The sequence below is a fragment of the Trachypithecus francoisi genome, unplaced genomic scaffold, assembly GCF_009764315.1.
Source record: "Trachypithecus francoisi isolate TF-2019V2 unplaced genomic scaffold, Tfra_2.0 Lachesis_group8, whole genome shotgun sequence".
NCBI classification, from domain to species: Eukaryota; Metazoa; Chordata; class Mammalia; order Primates; family Cercopithecidae; genus Trachypithecus; species Trachypithecus francoisi.
Window position 1 is genome coordinate 64,263,073 of NW_022681473.1, and position 23,053 is coordinate 64,286,125.

The 23,053-nt window shown below is 39.2% G+C and overlaps 1 protein-coding gene across 4 annotated transcripts in view; it reads right to left on the reverse strand.

The window, feature by feature from the left end:
* The window catches only part of FAM168A (family with sequence similarity 168 member A), a 218,235-nt gene that overhangs the window by 72,401 nt on the left and 122,781 nt on the right, over positions 1-23,053 (reverse strand). For 2 of the 4 annotated variants that reach the window (XM_033206105.1, XM_033206104.1), the window contains exons 1-2: positions 5,948-6,035; positions 1,328-1,429 (exon numbers count right to left, since the gene is read on the reverse strand). In XM_033206105.1, the coding sequence (XP_033061996.1) occupies positions 1,328-1,358 (31 nt within the window). In that variant the 5' untranslated portion in view covers positions 1,359-1,429; positions 5,948-6,035. Of the gene's footprint in view, positions 1-1,327; positions 1,430-5,947; positions 6,036-23,053 lie in introns of those variants that run through there. The other 2 variants (XM_033206102.1, XM_033206103.1) reach the window with 1 other exon arrangement.

The following is a 23,053-nucleotide window of genomic DNA, read 5'->3' on the forward strand; positions in this document are numbered from 1 at the left end:
AAAAAGGATGAGTTTGCATCCTTTGTAGGGACATGGATGCAGCTGGAAACCATCATTCTTAGCAAACTATCACAAGAAGAGAAACCAAACACCGCATGTTCTCACTCATAGGTGGGAACTGAACAATGAGATCACTTGGACTCGGGAAGGGGAACATCACACACTGGGGCCTATCATGGGGAGGGGGGAGGAGGGAGGGATTGCATTGGGGAGTTATACATGATATAAAAGTCATGCACATGTACCCTAGAACTTAAAGTATAATTAAAAAAAAAAAAATGGGTTACAGGGGAATGATAAGATAATGAGCCCAGTTTTAGATGTAATTAAGTCTGAGCAAAACATGAGACATTCATGGAGGAGATTTTCAGAAGACAGGTGGATAAACTAGTCTGAAGTTCAGAAGAACGGTTTGCCACAGTGCTAGAGTTTATGAATCATCAGCCTATAGATAGCAGCTGAGGCTGAGGGAGAACCAGAGCCCTTGTGCAACATCAACTTTTAATGGGTGAGCAGGGGAAGAAAATTCTGAAAGGAGACGAATTCAAGAACAGCTGGAGAAGAAGAAAGAGAAAAACAAAAAAAAAACAAACAATTATGGTCAATGAAAATTATGGAGGCAATGAAAGCTTGCTTCAAGAAAGGGGTCAGGTGTCAAATGATATAGAAGAGTCAAATTAGGATAAAGGCTAAAAAGGGTCCACTGGATTTAACCACAAGATTATATTCATGAGAACAGTTAATAAGAAATCTCTTTAGATGCTCTTCTTCAACCATAGGTGAAAAAGTAATCAAGTGATCTTGGAGTTCTCTCCTGAGCAGAGGAGATCAGTTTGAACATCAAAGGGGGAGTTGCGAGAGCAGTTTCAGGAATTAGAATCCATTTTCCAGGCTCATCTGAGATCCTAATCACTGTACTGTCATAGCCATGTATGCTAGAGCAGTAAAAACACTTACTTTGTAACTGGGGTTAGTTTGGGCTCTGCTATACAGTCTGACCTTAGAGAAGCTTAATTTCATCTGGAAAATAAAGACTATCTTCCAGAGTTGTTATAAAAAATATATATATATGAAGGGAAAACCCTCACAAAAGTTCTTTGCAAAGAATAAACGAAGTACGAATGTTAGTTAATCAAAACCTCCAACAGGTGATCCTTACAAAGTTTTAAGCAAAAGCAGCAATCTAGGGGGTGGGAGGCGGGGGGAACCGCCACTGGTTTAAAAAGAAAAAAAAAAAAGATGGTAGTCTTTGAACAGATTAATTTCCTAGCCTTCTAACCTTGAGAGCTGTATCTTTTGTTAGTGTATTTGTAGCATTTGGACTTACGTTTTCTACTGGCTGAAACCAGGATATTCATTAAGGGTCAACACAGGAGGAGTCAGAAAGAACTCTTTAATTGGAGTGGGCTAGCAGAGGAAAGTGAAGTGGCTACAATGAAATGAAGAGAAGGGAGGACACTTGTTATTTTGTGGTAGAGAGACAATGAATACACAGACCCAGATGGGGAGACACAGGTTCTAGACTCAACCCCAACACTTTCTTCAAAACACTTCTTATACTCCATCTTTTCGCCTATAAAATGATGGATTCATTTAGGGGCTTCATCTGTTCTCCCATTTTAGAATTATTTTCTAATTGTGTTTTGGAAACTTCATCACAAGTCAGTGGCTAGCCCTGTTACATTTATTACTCTCAGCTGTCTTGTGAGGAAGGCATTCCTAACCCTGTTTTATCTTTTTTTTTTTTTTTTTTTTGAGACGGAGTCTCGCTCTGTCACCCAGGCTGGAGTGCAGTGGCCGGATCTCAGCTCACTGCAAGCTCCGCCTCCCGGGTTCACGCCATCCTCCTGCCTCAGCCTCCCGAGTAGCTGGGACTACAGGCGCCCACCACCTCGCCCGGCTAGTTTTTTGTACTTTTTAGTAGAGATGGGGTTTCACCGTGTTAGCCAGGATGGTCTCGATCTCCTGACCTCGTGATCCGCCCGCCTCGGCCTCCCAAAGTGCTGGGATTACAGGCTTGAGCCACCGCACCCGGACTTATCTTTTTTTTTTAAAGCAAATGATAGATTGAGGCCCAGAAAGCTTGACAACTTATCTGATGTCACAGAGCTCTTAATCTAAGAGTTAGATTCTTAATCTAAGAATAAGGTCTGTAATCTAAGTCACTAACTCTATGTCCCACGCTCTTTTCCCTGTAGGTATATACTCATTGCTATGCATTACAACAACCATTAACTGAGTGTCCACTATGAGCCAGGCATGACACCAGAAGCTTTATAAACATTTTCACCGATTACAAACCAACCATCTGTATAGGTCATTATTCCATTTTACAGTCGAGAAAACTGAGATTCAGAAAGATCACTCAACCAAAGTTCCAAAGCTAATTAGTGAGAGAAACCAGATTTCAGCCGAGATATGACACACTCCAGAACACATACAAGACCCCTGGGCAATGCTTGGACACTGACACCATCAGAACATTTCAGAAAAGAAAAGACAAAAAGAAGATTGAGGTCTTGACTACACTCCAAAATTCTAGCAGAAAAACCTTTATGAAGCTTTTGGAAAAAGAAATGCCCTGGTCTAGAAACAGCCCACTGTCATAGTGAATCCTAGATAAAGGGTATTCAAGTGTTCACTGTACTCATTATCTGTCCTAGTCAGCTTGAGTTGTCATAACAAAATACCAGACTGGGTGGCTTAAACAACAGACATTTATTTCTCATAGTTCTGGAGGGTGGAAGTCTAAGATTAGAGTGCCAGCATGGTCAGGTTCCAGTAATGACTCCCTTCCTGGCTTGCAGATGATTACCTTCTTGCTGTGTTGTTACATAGCAGAAAGAGCTCTGGTGTCTCTTCTTCTAAGGAAACTAATCCCATCATGAAGGCTCAACCTCATGACCTCATCTAAACCTACAACGGTTCAATCTCCAATTACCATCACACTGGGGATTAAGGGTTTCAACATACAGATTTTGGAGTGACACTAACATTCAGTTCATAATATATAGTCTATGCTTAAATATTTGAAAGTATATGGCATATTACGTTCTCTAAATTCACTCTGCCAAAATATATAAGGAGCTAGTTAAAACCATGTTATAGGATTGCTGCGAGTGTGAAAATAGGTATTTTTTGTAAAATACTGAGCTCAGGGTGGGCGCAGTGGCTCACGCCTGTAATCCCAGCACTTTGGGAGGCCGAGGCGGGCGGATCACGAGGTCAGGAGATCGAGACCATCCTGGCAAACATGGTGAAACCCCGTCTCTACTAAAAATACAAAAAAATTAGCCGGGCGTGGTGGCGGGCACCTGTAGTCCCAGCTTCTCGGGAGGCTGAGGCAGGAGAATGGCGTGAACCCGGGAGGCGGCGGAGCTTGCAGTGAGCGGAAATCGCACCACTGCACTCCAGCCTGGGCGACAGAGCGAGACTCCGTCTCAAAAAAAAAAAATACTGAGCTCAGGTTTTGGCACACAGTAAGAACTCAGTAAAGGGGCTTTCAAAGGGAGAGAGAGATAGAGAGAGAGAGAGCACACTGTCAACTGGCTAGAAGACAGCTGCTTACTGGAATACATTGTACCACAAAGCTATATTTTATTTCCCATCTTCAGACTTCAAGAGAATTTCAAACCAGGAGTGTTTCTGACTCCTCTGTCCCATGCGGCCACCATCCCATTTCCTTGGAAGCAGATGACACTACAGTGGACTTGACCCCCTGTACTTTTGCCCTCCTGAGCCTACCCCAAACTGCTGGGCAGGAACAGGCTTCTAGCTCCTCAAAGGGAAGCTTTCCTAGTCCTAGAAACGAAAAAGACAATTCTCTTCTTTAATTTATCATGGGGAAGAGAGAAAGCAGCATATATTTTAAGACAGATTAGCTTACTGTAACAGAAAGCACATATATTTTGAAACCACAAAGAACTGAGTTCAAGTATTATCTCATCCCTTAGAAGCTATATACATTAGTCAAGTCACATGACCTGAAATAAACTACCATAGTTTTTTATCTATAAAAGCTATAGCATTTATGATTAATAAGATTATAATTAATATATAGTACCTAGTATGTTCTTACCAAATGATAATACTTTTAACATAACCATATAAATGTTCACTCTAAGGTACTATATTTGGCATTTGTTTATAAATTATCTTCACTTAGATCTTCCATTTCCAGTAACACAGAAGAAAAATAACCTGAAAATCTGCCTACTGCATAACACCTAGAAAAGCTGGATGAAGTATAACAAACATCCTATGAGGCAGAGTTGAGATTTTAAGAAAGAAAAAGGAATCCCTACTACTCAAAAAATGAAGAGGAAACTAAAAATCAGGAAGTCTATGTAGTGAGCTGTTATCAGGCTGCTTTGGGGAAACTTTTTAGTCTAGGCACTCAAAGGGCTTGCTTTTTATAGCCACCAGGGGTAGGAGATAGGCTGTGGGCCCTGGAGCATCCAAGAGCTGCAACTCAAATTCCCCTGCATAAAGCTGGGACCTTGGAGGAGTCATATTGTCAGTTAAAAAAAGAAAAAAAAAAAATCCAAAAGTACAGAGATACAACAGCCAAGGTTAGGTTAAAAAATAAAAAGTCTCCCTACAAATTTGAAACCTTGCCCTGTATGAAGTCTGAATTTATACTACTTATGTGGAGTTTATACTATCTGTGTGGTCCTAGAACCTACAGCAGGGAATTAACTTAAAACAGTTCCAGGCTCATAATATTCCTTGGTGATTAGTAGAAACAAAAAAATATCCTCCTTTCCTCTACAGGAGTACAAATAATCTTGTTTGATTCTCACAACTGTCCTATGAAATGGATAATATTTTGTCTCATTCCCAGAATTATGTAGTATGAAATAGATAATATCATCCTAGTTTATCAAAGAAATTAAGTCTAGGGAGATTAGGGCAAGTTGTCCAAAGTCACCCAGCTATTCTTCTGACAGAGCGGGGATTTGAACCTGGTTGTTGTCCAGTCAGTCAAAACACATTACCAACTCCTACTATGTGCCAAGCAGAGATAAAGTCTGTTCCCTTTCCAATTTTGGAAATTTGGAAAATTTGACAAAATCAATTCCCCTTCCAGATGTGCACTGCTTAATCTTGATGTAAATCAATAGATAAATGCAACTGTTCTCTTCCTTCTCTAGTTTAGCAACTTAGTAAGAATGAAGGCAGCCAGGATCAGAGCAAATAGGAAACCAAAGCTCCACAGGGTTCCCCTGGGCTCTGTCTGCCAAAGCAGTTCAGTTCCCTCTGGCAAAGGAACTTAAGTTGCTGGAACACTCTGAACTGGAAAGTGGAAAATCAACAAGCTCCATGAGCTAGTAGGGTGTAGAGTACTGCCCCATGAGTCCTGGTTACTGGAAATTAATTTTGTTAGAATATACAAATAGAAATTCAAACCGAAAATATTTACTGTTAAGGTTAAGTAATAAGGACAATGAAACTGTTGTGATAAACACAAACATGTGAAACAGAAACTTAGGGATAACAGTTACAGTTATATCAGGCTCAAACTCCAAAATATTTCTGAATGTTAATTTGATTGCATAGCACTGAGAAAATCCTGATGTAAAAACATAAGCAGATGTAAATGGTAGCATTTAAAAAAAAATTAACAGGCATTCTTAGAAGCTTAACACACTGATCGTCTAACACATATTCATGTTTTATAAAAATAGTTCTCAATATTTTAAAATAATCAAATCAAATGTTTATGGACTCTCTAAAACACTCTCCTGGTATTTTTGTAGAACAAAGTTTGGAAACAACCACACAACAGGTTCTCTGAGATCTTTCTACTGGACCTCAGACATATCTTCTGCATGTTCCCAAACTTTACCAAGACTTTTGGAGGTGTACGTTAGGAGGATGAGCAAGTTATTTGGTAATATCCTTAACTACTATTTCTCCAAATGACAGCCATTCTCACACTACTCACCCGTGTAGGCCATGTTCTTAGGGTTGCCATAAGGAGCCCCAGGCTGCACGGGGCTATAAACAGGGTTCATTGTGGAAGACTGAGGATCCTACAGAGAAAACAAAGAAAACAGCACTGATTATTGATTGTTCATTCTTCCTGACATCAGCTTCTCCTCTATAATCTTCAGTTTTCCCTGAAAGGAAAGCATCAGGGTATAGTGGAAAGAAGACTAAACAAAAAAGCTAATTTGCTTGTACTTGGCCCTATGCTAAATACTTTCCCCATTTTACAGATGAAAATAGTAAGGAGCAAGGAAGTAATATAACTTGCCTAATGTCAACCCAGGCATTTTGGCTCTCAGTTCAGTATTAGTCCCACTATCCCACAGACAGCTCTGGCACTACAGTACTATGTGGCACTGGCCATGTCACTTCCCCTGTCTGGACTTCAATGTCCTGATACAAAATGAATTAGTTTAAGATTTCTGAGGTCCTTTCTAATTCCAGTGTTGTTAGTCTAAGAGCTGGAAAAGGATATGCTTTCCATGGTTCACTAGTGGAGCCTGGTGCCTGATGATGAGCAAACAGACTGCTGGAAGGAAAAGCAGCGTCTCATCTGCCCCTTATACCTGCAGAGGACAAGATACCAGTTACCAGAAGCTTTAAAAACAAAAAAGGGGATTTGTTGCCACTGATAATTTTAATGCAGACAAGGAAATACAGCTAGGATTTCTCTCCAAATTTATTCAAGGAAAAGAAATAAACTTGGAAATTTGTGTGCAATAAGTATCACCTGCACAAGTGCTCTGTTAATTATCTTAATGAAGCACATTCTCCATTCTGATTAATGGAAAATCTGTCATTAAGCTCTATTAGCCAGCCAATTTGTCCTACCTTGTTTAGGGAGCCTTTCCTTACTATATAGCCTGACACATTTGTAAATGTGTCTCCAAATATATTATTTACTCATCATAAAAATCAAACAATTCCTTCCTAACTAAGTTCACAAGATAGATGGGCAATTTTTTAGGTCATTAACTTCTCTTGCATCACTTCAAAATCGGAAACAAGTCAAACGTTGAAGGTAGGCAGTGAACAGCTGCTGTGATGACACTGCTCTGCGATTCGTCTGTCTAGGGTTCCAAAATGAGATGTGGAGAAAAGGGGGGCTAACAAGGAGAAGAAGCTGGGATCAACAGATAAGCAAAAGGGAAAATGCCACTGGCCAATTTCAGAGAACAGAATGTCCTAAAATGTACCTAATGTGTAGCCCTGGCAAACTACCCCAGGGCAACGAGCTAGATGAAATTACCATCAGCCAACAAACTGAAACTAGAACAACTTGAGGATGAAAGTTAAAGGAGTTATATATATTTCAGTTAAACTTAAGGGAAAAAAATATTCTCACAACCAGAGTTATCTAAAAATATACCCAAGTAACATATACTCTCTCTAAATAAAAGCACTCTCCTCACAGAATACTAAGACATTAAAAATGATAAGAGATCATAGATGTTAAAATAAGTTGCAAACTGTCAAGTGACATGCAAATGTAACAATGATGATGTGACAATGTTGCCCATGTGACACCAGCAACACAGAGACTACTCCTACTCTTTCGGCTTTGGGTCTCTCTTCTACCCAACCAGTTCTCTGCCTGGTACATCAAAGTGAGGAAGACTGATAAAGTGCTGCAGTGGTGTGAATGTTTCCCCCCAGAAAGCACGTGCTGGAAGCTTAATAACCATTTTAACAGTAATTAAGAGGTGGGACTGTTAAAAGATGATTAGGCCATGAGGGATCTGCCCTGATGAATGGGTTAATGCCATTATTGCAGGAGTGGGTTTATCACGGTGGGCGTGGGTTCCTTAAAAAAGGATGCGTTTGGCCCCCTCTTGCTCTCTGTCACCCTCTTTTTGCCCTTCTTTCTTCTACCATGGGATGACACAGCAAGAAGGCCCTTGACAGATGCTTGTACCCTGGTATTGGACTTCCCAGCCTCCAAAACAATGAGCCAATACATTTCCATTCGTTATAAATTACCCAGTCTGTGGTATTCTGCTATAGCAGCACAAAAAGGACTAAGACAAGTGCTAAGCAGTACAACTTGCCTGTAAACATCTGAGCACTCTCCTACTGAGAAGAAACTCTGTGTTGCTGATTGGACAAAGTACAAAACTGCTTTTCATAATCAAAGAAACTCGTCAGCTTTGAAACTGGTCTCCTGCTGCTCCAAAATGAGGGCCACTGCCACAGGAGGGGATCATGCCTGGGGTAGCACTCCATAACAGCATCAATTCCAATCTCAATTAATGACTGACAGAAACGAGATCTGCCAGGGTTTCAAAATTTAGAATATGACAACCACTTCTAGGGAGCTGCTCAAGGGTAGACAGGATTCCTAGCTTCTAAAGGAAGGTTGGTCTTTTATAACAAAATCTGTACTGTTAATAGTTTCAGGGACAGGCTAAAAATGAGTAGGAAGATCATAAACTCTACAATCAGGCAGATTTAGGTTCAAATCCTGGAACTGCCACATACCACGATGCAATCACAGGGTAGTCCCTTAACTTCTGAGTCTCTGTTTCCTCTAACCACAAAATGGGGAAAAAAACAAAAAACATACTTTGTAAAAAAAAAAATTCAAATGATAGGTTTATTAAAGTATAATTTACGTATAGTGAAACTTTACCTCTTTTAGGTATATAGTTCTGTTAGCCCCTGAAAAATGTATTCAGTTGTACAAACATCACCACAATCCAGATATAAAATATTTTCATTACCCCGAAAAGTTCTCTTATACATTTGTAGTTAATACCACCCCGCCTTCTTCAAAAGCCTTACGAATAAAATCCAAACTCTTTCACAGAGTATACAAGATCCTTTATGCTCTATCTGGGATGTTGCTCAGAAATCTGTGTATTTATGTTCCCAAGGAGATTCTGATGCCCAATTTGAGGACCATGCCTTAGACTTTCTTTCCCAAATGCCATTTCTCTCATATAGGCTGTCTAGGGGAATTGAGATACAGCAGAGAACAAGAACAACAAAAATTTCTGCTTACATGCTAGTTGGGAGGAGGAAGAGAGATTTTTTTTCAAGTGAAAGATGTATCAGATGGCAATAAAAACTGTAAAGCAGGGGTTCCCAACCCTGGGGCCATGGACCAGCATCAGCCCATGGCCTGTTAGGAACCAGGCAGCACAGCAGGAGGTGAGCAGCAGGCAAGCAAGCATTACCACCTGAGCTCACCTCCTGTCAGATCGGCGGTGGCATTAAATTTTCATAGGAGCGTGAATCCTATTGTGAACTGCACATATAAGGGAATCTAGATTGTGTGCTCCTTGTGAAAATCTGTGAAAATCTAACGCCCCCCTCTCCGCCCCAACCCCACACATACCCCTGGTCCATGGAACAACTGTCCCTGGTGCCAAAAAGGTTGGGGACTGCTCCTGTAAAGAAATCCACTCAACCTGTTTAGGGAGTGCTAAGGGCAGGTTGTTGCAATTTTAAATAAGATAATTAGATAAAGTGTCATTGAGTGACATCTGAGCAAAGACCTGAATAAGTTGAAGGAGTAAGCCATGGAGATCTCTGGGAAGAAACTGTCTAGGTAGAGGAAATAGCAAATGCAAATGCCTCCAAAGTAGAAGCATTTCTGAGAAATAGCTTAGAGGCCAGTTCAGCTAAAGTGTAGTAAATGAACGGGAAGAATACGAAGTAAGATCAGACAGGTAATGAAGGCCAAATCATGCAGGGCCTTGTAGGCCACTGTACAAACTTTGTTTTTTTCTAAATAAGATGGGAAGCCACAGGACTGTTTTACAAAGCAGAGTGAAATTATTCGTCTTCATTTTAAGAAGAGGTAGATTGTTGTGCTGCGATCAGACAGCAGGAAAGCAAGAAGAGAAGCAGGGCAGTCAGGAGGTTTTAGAAACAGTTCAGATGAAAGATGATGGTGGCAGTAGCAGTGACGGTGGTGGTAGAAACTAGTCATGTTTTTTATATATTTTGAAGATCAAGCTGATAGGAATTGCTAATGGATTTAATATAAGGTATGAGATGAAGAAAGACATCAAGAATGATGCCAAGGCTTGAGAAACTGGAATAATAAAAATGCTATTTACTGGTGAGAACTATGAGAGGAGTAGGTTTTGGGTAAAGAACAGAAATCTGGATTTGGACTTAGATTGGCGGTGCCTAAGAATTTTGCTTAGAACAATGTTTGATATACAATAAACACCCTATAGAAGGTTAACCATTAGCACTACCATAAACATTACCCCTTTGGGGGTTCTGTGGAGGTTAAAAAAAGGAAAAAAGAAAACAAATAAATATTACCCCTACTACCAGCAGCTACCATTTACTGAACACCTACCATGTGACAGGTACTGTGCTAAGGACTTATTAAGTCCCTATAAGTCTTATAATACTTGCAAAATAAGTGTTTATTTTTATTATATTACAGATAAGTAAACTTAAGTACAAAAAAAAAATGAAGTGACTAGCCCAAGATCTCATAACTAAGAAGTGAGGAAAAGCCCATTTCAAAGCCAAGTCTGTTTGATTTCAACGTCCAAGCTACTTTCACTATACTAGATGAGGCTCCCAGGCTCTCCAGTCACCTACCCCAGTACTAGGTTCGCCTCTGGAACAGTAGGCCTCAAACCCTTGTTCAACTCAAGAGCCTAAGTGCTCTGCTTGGACCCTAACAGATCCCAACATGGAGGCAGTTCATATCTACCACAGTACCTGGCACCTGCTGGGTCACTGCTGGGCACCATGGGCAGTTATAACTGTATGATATGGCCTTATGTGCTTACCTCTCTGGCTGCAACTTCTACCACTACCTTTTTGTTTTCTTCACTTCAATCACAATGACTTCCTTGTTGTTCCCTAAGACATCATGCATGCTTGTGCCTCTTGGTCTTTGCACTTGCTTTTTCCCTTTTCCCCAGATATCCAAATGGCACAGTTCCTTACTTCATACAGGTCTCTGCTCCAATGTCACCTTATCAGAAATGCCTTTCTTTTTTTTTTTTTTTGAGACAGAGTCTGGCTCTGTCACCCAGGCTGGAGTGCTGTAGCCGGATCTCAGCTCACTGCAAGCTCCGCCTCCCGGGTTCACGCCATTCTCCTGCCTCAGCCTCCCGGGTAGCTGGGACTACAGGCGCCGCCACCTCGCCCGGCTAGATTTTTGTATTTTTTAGTAGAGATGGGGTTTCACCGTGTTAGCCAGGATGGTCTCGATCTCCTGACCTCGTGATCCGCCCGTCTCGGCCTCCCAAAGTGCTGGGATTACAGGCTTGAGCCACCGCGCCCGGCCAGAAATGCCTTTCTTAACCAACTTATCTAAAATAGGTCCTCCACGTGTTCTCTCATCCTTTCTTACCCCCAACCTTTTTTTTCTTTTCTCTGTTGCCCAGGCTGGAGTATAGTGATGCAATCTCGGCTCACTGCAACCTCTGCCTCCCAGGTTCAAGCAATTCTCCTGTGTCAGTCTCCCAAGTAGCTGGGATTACTGGCACCTGCCACCATGCCCAACTAATTTTTGTATTTTTAGTAGAGACAGGGTTTCACCATGTTGGCCAGGCTGGTCTCAAACTCCTGACCTCAAGTGATCCACCCACCTCAGCCTCCCAAAGTGCTGGGATTACAAACACGGGCCACTGCGCCTGGCTTACTTTTCTTATTTATACCTATTTTAGTCTGTTTTGTGCTGCTATAACAGAATACCTGAGACTAGGTAATTAACAATGAACAGAAATTTATTTCTCACAGTTCTGGAGCATGGGAAGTCCAAGATCAAGGAGACAGCATCTGGCAAGGGACTTCTTGCTACATCATCCCATGGCAGAAAATGGAAGGGCAAGAGAGAGAATCTATTCCTGAAAGTTTTTTAGAAAAATGATTTTTTAAAAAAGAGATGGGGGTCTTACTATGTTGTTCAGGCTGGACTGCAATGTCTATTCACAGGCACAGTTATGGCACACTACAGCTTCAAACTGCTGGGCTCAAGTGATCCTCCTGCCCTAGTCTCCCAAGTAGCTCCCTGAAAGCTGGCTCCTCAAAAGCCTGTTTAAAAAGACATTAAGCCCATCTCTGAGGATGGGGCCCCCAGAACCAAAGTACCTCTTAAAGGCCCCACCTCCCAATACTGTTACATGGGCAATTAAATTTCAGCGTAAGTTTTAGAGAGGGCAAACATCCAAACCACTACAATACCTATTACTATCTGATCTATTTTCTTATTTATTCTTTCCCCCATTAGAGTAAGATACATGAGAATGAGATTCGGTTTATCTTGTATCCCCAGTGCACAGAATATTACTGGCACAAAACAGGCACTAAATGCATACTAGTTGAATGAACAATGCGCTTTCATGCTTCTCCAAAATAAAACTGCGAAAAAAACTTCAAGATGTTTGGCATTTCTTGGCATATCCCAGTCAACTTCTTGGCTCCCTGTCTCTCGAGCAGCTGCTTCCAATGCCCAGAGAAGCCTCTACTAGGAGCTCATCTTGGGCAAAAAAAGCAATGGTAAGGCCCAGCAGTTGCATGGTATGTGAGAGAGAAAAGAGAGGTGCTAAAGATTCCTCCTGGTGAAGCTGATTTTTCACTTCTAGACTCCTAACCACTGTTCTGCAAATGGCTTCCTGCTACCCTCAAAACATCTGAACTATTTCTTTCAAAATAACAAAATCTATGACCATTAAATGACAAGCAAAAAAGTCCAGAGATTAAAGTAGTATTTGCACATGTTGCAGTGTTTAAAATTAGCGTTTTAGTTTGCAAAGTATTACTACATTTTGCAAACTAAAATGGTAAAATTCTTTGAAATTCTACCATTTGAAAAATGGTAAAATGGTAAATTTTTCAAGTAATTTTACCACTTACGCAGTGCTTTAGAATTTACAATGAGATTTTAACCATTATCTCACTTGGTCCCTTGAAATAAGCAATGCAAAGATTATTAATTTCATTTGAAAGACCAAGAAACTAAAGCTTAAAGGTTTAATGCATTCTGGGATAGATACTGCTGGGAAAGGAAAAAGATTGTGTTTGCCCAAAAGAGGCTATGGTCTAGCTAGGAAAGTTTAAAAGTTAAATAAAAATTAAAATGCCAAAAGTAATAGATGGAGGTGGAACTTCTGGAACAAAGTGCTTAGCAAACCCTTTCCCCCAAAAGCAAAAATAAAATGAGATGAAATGGTAAAAAACAACCATTTTGGGCCAAAGTATGAAATGTCTATTCAAGAAAAACTTCTGAACCACAGTAAGAACAGTGAAAGTCTGTGGCATTTTACCCTGGGGCTGCCCCTATCCCAATCCCCAGCTCCATAGGGGGCCTGCTACTAAGGCAGGCTAGACCAGGCTACAAGGACTACTGCTACCAGAGTGGGCTGATTTAATCTGAAACTGAGCACAGAAAATCCTATGCCCAGAGTCATTGTCAAAAACAATAGTGAGGCAATTTGGGGAACAACAGCAAATAATCCAGGAAGGCCACTACTGCAGCTACTCTGAGGTCATAATACTAATTGGTGCAGGCAACAGACCTGCAGATAAGCCAGAATTTTTAAAGGGAGTTCTGGGGAACACAACAACCATAGTGGGTCTTGATAAACTTTCACAGGATCCCTAGAGGTTTGTAGAGAGGGCCTTCTCTATCTACTGATCCTGGGTGAATTTAAGGCCTTGAACATAAAACTAAAAGTTAGAGCATAATTGTAAATAGCCTGAATTTTAAATGCATTCCCTAAACCACATACAGATCCACTGGTAAAGGGTGGAAACCTTCCTGTCCTATGTTTAAGCAGAACTTCTGATCAAACACTGGATGGCCACTAATCTGTGCCAACCCAGGGGTGACCTTTAGGAAGCCAAGTTTAAAAATTAAAACAGTAATTAAAAAAATATGGCCAGAGACATCAGAAATCACACTGCAAAGGAGACAAACTCTACAGAAGAGTCTGAGCAAGTCACTGAACAAAAAATCCCAGCAACAACCTCCTGGTGGTGGGGTGGGCGTGGGGTGGGTGGGTGGGTGGAATCTGAATCAAGAGTTGCTACAATGTATTATCTAAAATATGTAGTTTTCAACAATATGGACAAAATCATGAAACATGCAAAGAAACAATAAAGTATGCCCCATCTGTGGGGGAAAAAAATAGGTAACAATAAATTTTGTTCTTGCAGGGGTCTAGATATTGGAATCAGCAGATAAATATTTCAAAGCAGCTATTAAAAATGTTAAAAAAAAAAGAAAACCACACTTAAAGAATTAAAGGAAAGTATGATAATTTATCAAATAGAGAATATCAATAAAAAATATAAAAATAGAAAGAGCCAAATGGAAATTGTATTCTGAAATGAATCATTCAAGAGAGGCTCAGAAGCACGTGTGAGGCTGGCAGAAGAATCATTGAACTTGAAGACAGAGCAATAGAAATTATACAATCTGAAAAACAAAAAGAAAACAACGAAGAAAAATAAACTGTGAGAAACTAGCAAGCAAATCAAAATAGAAGCATGAGAGTCCCAGAAAGAGGAGAGAAAGAAAATTAGGTGGCAAAAATGGAAACACCATGCCATTAAAAAAATAAAACAAAAAACAAAATCATGTTCTCTTCAGTAACATGGATGCAGCTGGAGGTCATTATCCTAAGCAAATTAACCCAGGAACACAAAACCAAATACCACATATTCTCACTTATAAGTGGGAGCTAAACATTGAGTACACACAGATGTGATGATGAGAACAACAGACATTAGGACTTACTTGAGCAGAGAGGGTTGAAGGAGGGTGAAAGTCAAAAAAAAAAAAAAAAAACTGTCAGGTACTATGCTTGCTACCTGGGTGATAAAATCATTTGTACACCAAATCCCAGTGACACGCAATTTATCCATGTAACAAATCTGCACGTTACCCCTGAACCTAAAATAAAAGTCAAGGGGGAAGAAAAAGAAATTATACAGCAAATTGAAACAAAAAAAGAAGACATAATGTCCAAAAACTTCCCAAATTTGATTAAGACAACAACAACAACACATATTAAACTACACATCCAAGAAATACCATCAACTTCAAGTTGGATAAACACAAAAAGATCCATAACTGGACACAACATGGTAAAACTCCTAAAAGTCAAAGAGAAAATTTCAAAAGTGGCAAGAGAAAACAACTCATCAGATAAAAGGGAATAACAATAAGATTAACAGCTGACTGGTGACCAGAAGACAGGAGGTTGGTATATTCAATGTGCTGAAAAAATTAACAAAAAAACCCGTCAACCAAGAATTCGAAATCCAGCAAACTGGATTTGAAACTGAAGTCAAAATAAACACATTCCCAGATAAATAATTGAGACAATTCACTGCCAGCAATCTGCCTTTCAAAAAATACTAAAGAAATACTAAGTATTTATGACTGAAAGGAGTGATACTAGACAGTAATTCAAGTCCACACACAAAAATAAAGAGTACCAGGAAAGCTGATATGTAGAGAGAGATATATATATATTAAAAAAAAAGTATAAATATTTTTCATGTTAACTGGCTTAAAAGACAATTGCATAAAACAATTAACTATAAAACTGAATTGCTGGCCTTATGATATATAAAGATATCATTTACATAAAAACAAGAGTCCAAAGCAAGAAAGTATGGGAATGCTGCTATACTGGAGCAACATTTCTACATTTTACTGAATTACATTAATTTGCATCTGAACTAGACTGTAACAAATGCAATGAGTTATAATAAATTAAGATGCATATTTAATCCCCAAAGCAACCAGTGAGAAAATAAATTAAAAATTTTTAAATATCAACAATATCAACAAAAAGGAACAAACTACTGATACATGTCACAACATGGATTAACCTTGAAAATATTATGCTAAGTGGAAGAAGCCAGGGCAAAAGAACACATATTGCATGATTCCATTTATATGAAATGTTCAGAAAAGACAAATCTGTACAGGCAAACAGTAGATTTTTGATCATCTGGGACTCAGAGTAGGAATGGTGATTGACTGCAGATAGAAGTAAGAGATTTCTTTGGTGTGAAGAAAAGGTCTAAAATGATTTTTGGTGGTTATAAAATTCTGTAAATTTACTAAAAAGCACTGCACACTTAAAAAAAAACTATACACTTAATATGAGTACATTTATATATAAATTAGAACCTCAATAAAGCTACTAAAAATACAAATTGGTGATTCAATAAACAGTTACAAATTTTTAATAAGCTAAAAGAGATTAAGTCATTTACTTCAGCACCCTCACTTTATATAAACTGATAACTTGCTGTGCCAGGCCATGCATAAAGTATTACAGATTCAGGGGTAAGAAGGCACAATTTCTGTCCCTGGGGTATTTATATGAGGGAAACAGCCTTGGAATTAATAGCAATATAGTACTGTTGTTATACTGAAAGCTAGAATTTAAAGAAAAAAACAACTATAGTGGGGTGATAGGGGAGCAGGTAGGCAGTGCTGTGACTGCCACTAGATAGCAACATGCTCAGTTAAAGGATTCTATTTCCCAGCTTCCCCAGGAATAGTTAGGTGTGGCTGATTAGTCTTGCTCATGAGATGTAACTGAAATACTCTGTAGAACTTCTGAGAGGGCTGCTTAAAGGGAACTGTGTTACCTGGGGAAGGTGCCTTTCCTCTCCCCTTACTGTTTCCTGCTATCTAGAATTAGGACATGATGATTATAGCTCAGCAGCCTTCTTTTCCATGAAGTGACCTTGAGAATAGAGGTCTCAAACTGAGAAAGTTAGAAACAACCTCGATTTCATGGAACAATCGTTTCAGCTCTGCTATATATACCTCTGTACTTCTTTTACATGAGAAAATAAAACTATGTTTTAAAACCACTATTATTTTTTATTACTGTTATATGTAGCTGAACTTAATCCTATTTAATTGGGAGGATAATACAAGTTTCAAAAAAATGTGTCATTTGATCTATGTTTTAAAGGATGACAGGAATTCTGCAGAGAGAGGAGGAAAGGCCATTTGTGAAATTACATCATGAGAGGGCAAGAAAACATTCAGAAAATATCGAGTAATTTTGGAAGGTTGGAGCATACAATCTGCGGGAAAACACAGCAGGGATTTTATTCCTGTCCCCATTTCTCAACTGAGTCCACTTATCTCTTAGAAAAGATCTCAGAAAGGCAGACTGTGCATGGCTACAGGTAATTTTATGATCCCAGAGCCCTCTAGACGTCTGTGTTATAAATACTCCTTGCATTTGCTTGCCCAATTCTTTTCTTCTTGCTACATTTTAAGCACCATGAGATCAACAAACTATCTCTTTTATTTACTACTGAATTCCTGGAAAAGGGCCTGATATTAAAGCAAGGTGCTCAATAAACATTTGTTGACTAGAAGAATGAATGAATGAATGAATGAATGAATGAATGGATGAATAAAAAGAAACAGTTTACTGGAATTCGACAGCTTAATTTCACTTTAGAAATTATTTCTTCTTACCAAACAACTTTAAGAAAACTCCATTTCAGTATTTTTTTCTTAATTCTATCAGTATGATACATAAGAAAGCCATTTTTATAGTAGCTGTCTGCGTCTTTATATTGCCTGCCAAATATAATCAGACAACACATTAGATTTCTACATTTTATAATACTGTATATAATATTTCATCTCAGAAAATGTTTCAATTTAAAAATGAAATGGAGGAGAACCCTGATTTCTAGGAATCTGCCACAGAATCTCAATATCTGAAAGGCTTCCAGTTACCAGAAAGATCTTTCATGCAAAAGCTCAACACCCAGCTTTGTGCGTGTCTGTAAATGAGATGCTTATCTGCAAAATGTCACATTTCAACCACCAGAGCATTCAGCCCATTAAAACAGCTTTAAGAAAATGGCTTTTCAGCTAATCAAAACCACAACAAAATTACCTCTAAAGCAAATGCTTACAAATAATAGAAAATTTCTCTCTCTTTTTTTTTTTTTAAGAACAAACAAATTTCAGAGAACAACTCCTTAAATAAAGAACCCAACTAATTCACTAAACCACACAAGTACTCAGACCTTACTATGTGTCAATTCTCTGCCCTTAAAAGAACTCATATTTTAGTGGGGAAATAGTTGTATTTAAGATTGACTGTAATACAAGGTGCTGCATTAGAACAAAGTGCTTGAAACAGAGACAGGATGTCATTTTTCTTGGTAGAAGGGTTGAGAAAAGCTTTCACAGTATAGCACTTTTATAGCTTATAAAGAGGGTGCAAGTGTTAACAATGCCCATGACCATTTTACAAAAAAAAAACAAACAAAAAAACCAGAAGTTAAGTGATTTGTTCAAGGTCCCATAGATAGTGGGATGCCAGAAACTCAAACCTAGCCACAGTTAACAGCTGTGAGGCCTTGGATAACTTAATCTCAGTTTCCTCTTCTGTGCAGTGGGAAATACTAGTGGTATCAATATTCCAAGATTGCTGGAAAAATTAAATGAAATAATATATGTTCTTCCTGAGCACATGTAAACACAATAAATTGTAGTTTTTATCAATATTTTGGCCGGGCGCGGTGGCTCAAGCCTGTAATCCCAGCACTTTGGGAGGCCGAGACGGGCGGATCAGTCAGGAGATCAAGACCATCCTGGCTAACACGGTGAAACCCCGTCTCTACTAAAAAATACAAAAAACTAGCCGGGCGAGGTGGCGGGCGCCTGTAGTCCCAGCTACTCAGGAGGCTGAGGCAGGAGAATAGCGTGAACCCGGGAGGCGGAGCTTGCAGTGAGCTGAGATCCGGCCACTGCACTCCAGCCCGGGCTACAGAGCGAGACTCCGTCTCCAAAAAAAAAAAAAAAATATTTTGCCTAGAGAAACATCCTCATCACATGCAACTGTCAACAACCAAGACCTACCGTGTCCATAGGGACCCAAGACACTGGACTATCCCTTTCCCAGGTCTAGGACTTTAGAAGGCTAATTACAGAGTCTCAAATGAGTAAGGAGAGTGTTCATTTCACCTTGAGGCTATCTGCTATAGGAAGACAATTGCCTCCTTCTCTATAAAACTGAAATACTGGCTGGGCGCGGTGGCTCACACCTGTAATCTCAGCACTTTGGGAGGCCGAGGCAGGCGGATCACGAGGTCAAGAGATCGAGATCATCCTGGCTAACACGGTGAAACTCCATCTCTACTAAAAACTTCAAATAAAAAAAAATTAGCCAGGCGCAGTGGTGGGCACCTGTAGTCCCAGCTACTTGGGAGGCTGAGGCAGGAGAATGGCGTGAACCCGGGCGGCGGAGCTTGCAGTGAACTGGGATCCCGCCACTGCACTGGGCAACAAAGAGAGACTCCGTCTCAACAGAAAAGAAAAACAGAAATACTACCACTTAATATAAAGAACTGCTATGAAGATGCTATAGAGGATAAAAGTAACGCTATGGAGAATAACAAAGTAATATAATCATATCTGTGTTCTAGAATAATATTTCATGGGAAGATGAAGGATGGGTTAGCAAAGGAGAAACAGAAAGTCTTAAAGCAGCTACCCAGGTTAAGGAAATGAAGGTCTGAACTAGAAAGGAGAGCTAAAACGGAAAAGAAGGAAAGAATATAGGAAAATATTTTCCAGTCAGAACTGACAGAATTTGAAAATTCTCTGTACGCAGGGCTTGATGAGGGGAAAGTCAGAGGTTTCTGAGGTAAGCATTCAAGGATGGTGTTCATTCTGAAGAAGTAGAGTAAAAGATGTCCAATAGACACCTGGGAATCTGGAAATACTGATTTGGGAGATGATGGTTGCGGTGAACTAATTACCCACCAACCATTATTTTTATTAGCTTAGAGGTTAGCAGAAGAGTCCAGCAAGAGTATAAAGGCAATAAGGAATGAACATTGTATGGAAGAAGTATAATAGCACAAGAGAATATTCTGTCAGATGTAATAATTCACAGCCAAACAGGGCTCTCAGAAAGAATGTTTTTTGAACCTTCTCAGTCATTAAAGAAGCAAGCCTTCTTGGTTCCCAACGTACTTTCTTGCTGCTTCCTTCCTCCCTCCTTATCTTCAGTCAATAAACATTTACTGGGTCTTTATCTTATGCCAGGACCAGCATCAGCACTGAGGATACAGAGTAAGTTATATACCATAACTGTTATGGTATATGCCCTTAAGGACCTTGGTGCTACCAGAAAAGAAAAACATGTAAAGAGTCAAATAAAAACACCAACATGCTATAGTAGAGATGAGCAGAGTGGTCTAAAGAACCTAACTCCAAGCATCCCTTCTCCATGACGTCCTCCTTGAATAAGATTATCAGCTAATAGAGCTTTAAAGATGTTAACATCTTTAATTTTCACAGCAACTTTATGTATGATGCCCATTTTACGGATGTATAAGCTGAATAACCCAGCCTATGATGAACACTCTCCTCTGAGCTTTCACAGTCCTTACAAATTTTATATCACATAGTACTCTGTATCATCAGGTTTTCTTAAATAACCATAATTTATTCATATCCTTTTCTTCCCCAGGGTACAGCACAGGACCAACTACACACTACAGGTATTCAGTATTTGATGATTGTATTAGTCAGGGTTCTCTAGAGGGGCAGAACTAATAGGATAGATAAATATATAAAGGGGAATTTATTAAGTAGTATTAACCCACAGGATCCTAAGATCCCACAATAGGCCGTCTGCAAGCTGGGGAAAAAGGAAGCCAATCCAAGGAGTCCGATGTTCAAGGACATCTTTTTCCACCACAGGAAAAAGATGTAGGCTGGGATAAGTCAGTCTAGCCTTTTCACACTTTTCTGCCTGCTTTATATTTGCTGGTAGCTTATTAGATGGTGCCCACCCAGATTATGGGTGGGTCTGCCTTCCCCAGCCCACTGACTAAAATGTTAATCTCCTTTGGCAACATCCTGACAGACACACCCAAGATCAATACTTCGCATCCTTCAATCCAATCAAGTTGACACTCAATATCAACTACCACTTTTATTTTAACAACCATCATGTTGTTAAATATACATAACACATCTAAAGGACTGTTTTAAAGTCATTCCATTGACCAAGTTTTTACATGAGATCCTAAAAAGTAGTAATTTCTTACTAATTCATTCGGCAAATCCTTAAGTACTAGATCTGAGCTAATCACTAGTACTAGATCTAGGAGAAACAAATAAATCACACACAGACCCTGCCATCAGGTTTACTGTGGCACCCACTAATGTCATCTGTTGTTTAAAATGAGTTCTACTTCCTTCAGACATTAGAACCAGAGAGACACGTGTCTTTTGAATATTCAAACACTTACTAGGAATAAACTATCAGCTGAAAGAATAAATGAACGAATCACAGACAATCTGAACCTTGGACCAGGCCTTGCTTGGTCTGGTCACTGGAAAGCTGAGCATTCTTAGCAATGAGCAAAAACTTCTAGTACTAAATTTACCCTGGCTTCATTTACTATATTATCCTATTTCCCCTTCACTATTAATCTGTTTGTTTTTCATCCTATTTTATTATGTGCATTTTAAAATTCATTCCCTTTAGGAAAAAACCATAGGTGTACAGAATATAATCAATCAACCTGAAGATGGTATAATGAGTCTCCTACTTTGTCCAGATGCCCTGCTGAAGGTTTGGAGTCAAACCAGGCCCAATGTGCAAGTCAGCAGCAAAGTCAGTAGCTACTACTACCTAAGTTTAATAAAAAGGGTCTCTGCTGGAGGAACTGTGTTGCTTCAGAGCAGCCAGGCAACTCTGTTCTTCAAAGCCCACCCTCTTCAAGTTTTCAGCCCCGACATTTATAAATAGGGAAGTTCTGGAACTAGACCATAGAGGACTACATGTGTATCTCTATCCCTGACCTACCAATACCTTAGAATCAGCTTCTTATTTATTCTTATCTACCTACTATACAAATGTAAAGTTTGGGGGAAAAGGGTTCATTACTGGTAATGCAGTATAGGTATGGTTGACTCAGTTTAGACAAGCAGTCCTGTAAGCACTGAAGACTGAAAACACTGGGGTTTTTTGCTTGTTTTGTTGTTAAAATATACATAACACAAAATTGACTACTTTAATCATTTTAAAGTGTACAGTTTTGAAGCATTAAACACATTTACATTGCCACGCAACCATCACCCCCATCCATCTCCAGAACTTTTCATCTTTATGAACTAAACTGGACTCTTCATACCCATTAAACACTAACTCCCCATTCTCCTCTTCCTACCCAGTCCCTGATACCACCATTCTACATTCTGTCTCTAAATTTAACTATTCTAAGAACCTAATTTAAGATGAGTCATACAATATTTGTCCTTTTCTGACTGGCTTATTTCATATAGCATAACATCTTCAAGGTTCATCCATGTTAAAGCATGAAAATGCTGGTTTTTAATAACATTCCAGACTTCTCATTTCAGACAAAGAAAATCACAAACTGTAAGTCTGACCATCATTTATTAGCTTTTAGAGATAACATTAAAAGCTCACTGTAGAATTTTTCCCCTCCTATGCCACTGAGATTTCCAGATTGATTTATAATTTGGAACAAGTATTTCTAAATAGATCATTTAGATGGAGCATCCTGCTACTTGGAAAATAAGTTCTAACATGTTCATAAGGAAGCAAAATGGCCCTCAATAAAAAAGACAATGTGGTATCAATGTTTGAATAAAGATTAACGCCTAGCATAAGTTACTCATCTGTTTTGATATCCCTAGACATATTTTCTTACAGGGAAACAAGTGTGCATCTGTCTGGTTTTCAGAATATATGTACAAATATTTCTTATTATAAGTAGTATGTTTTCAGTATTAATAAATTTATATCATCCACACTGATGAGCCATGGATTATTTTTTTAACCAGCAAGACCAATATGAATAAAATATGAATGATCTTACTAAAAACAAACAGAAAAGACCTCTTCCTTCTCAGTTGGGGATATCATTTTTTGTTTGCTTTTTTCCTTTTTTCCAACTCTTATCTTCCAGACTTTAATCCTATATGGCTCTGTACATTCCATGTTCTAACTCTCATCACTCTCCCCTCTTCATGTCCTGATCTTTTTCCACTGTATTCTCTGGAACTCAAGGTTAGCAAAATCCTCTACAACTT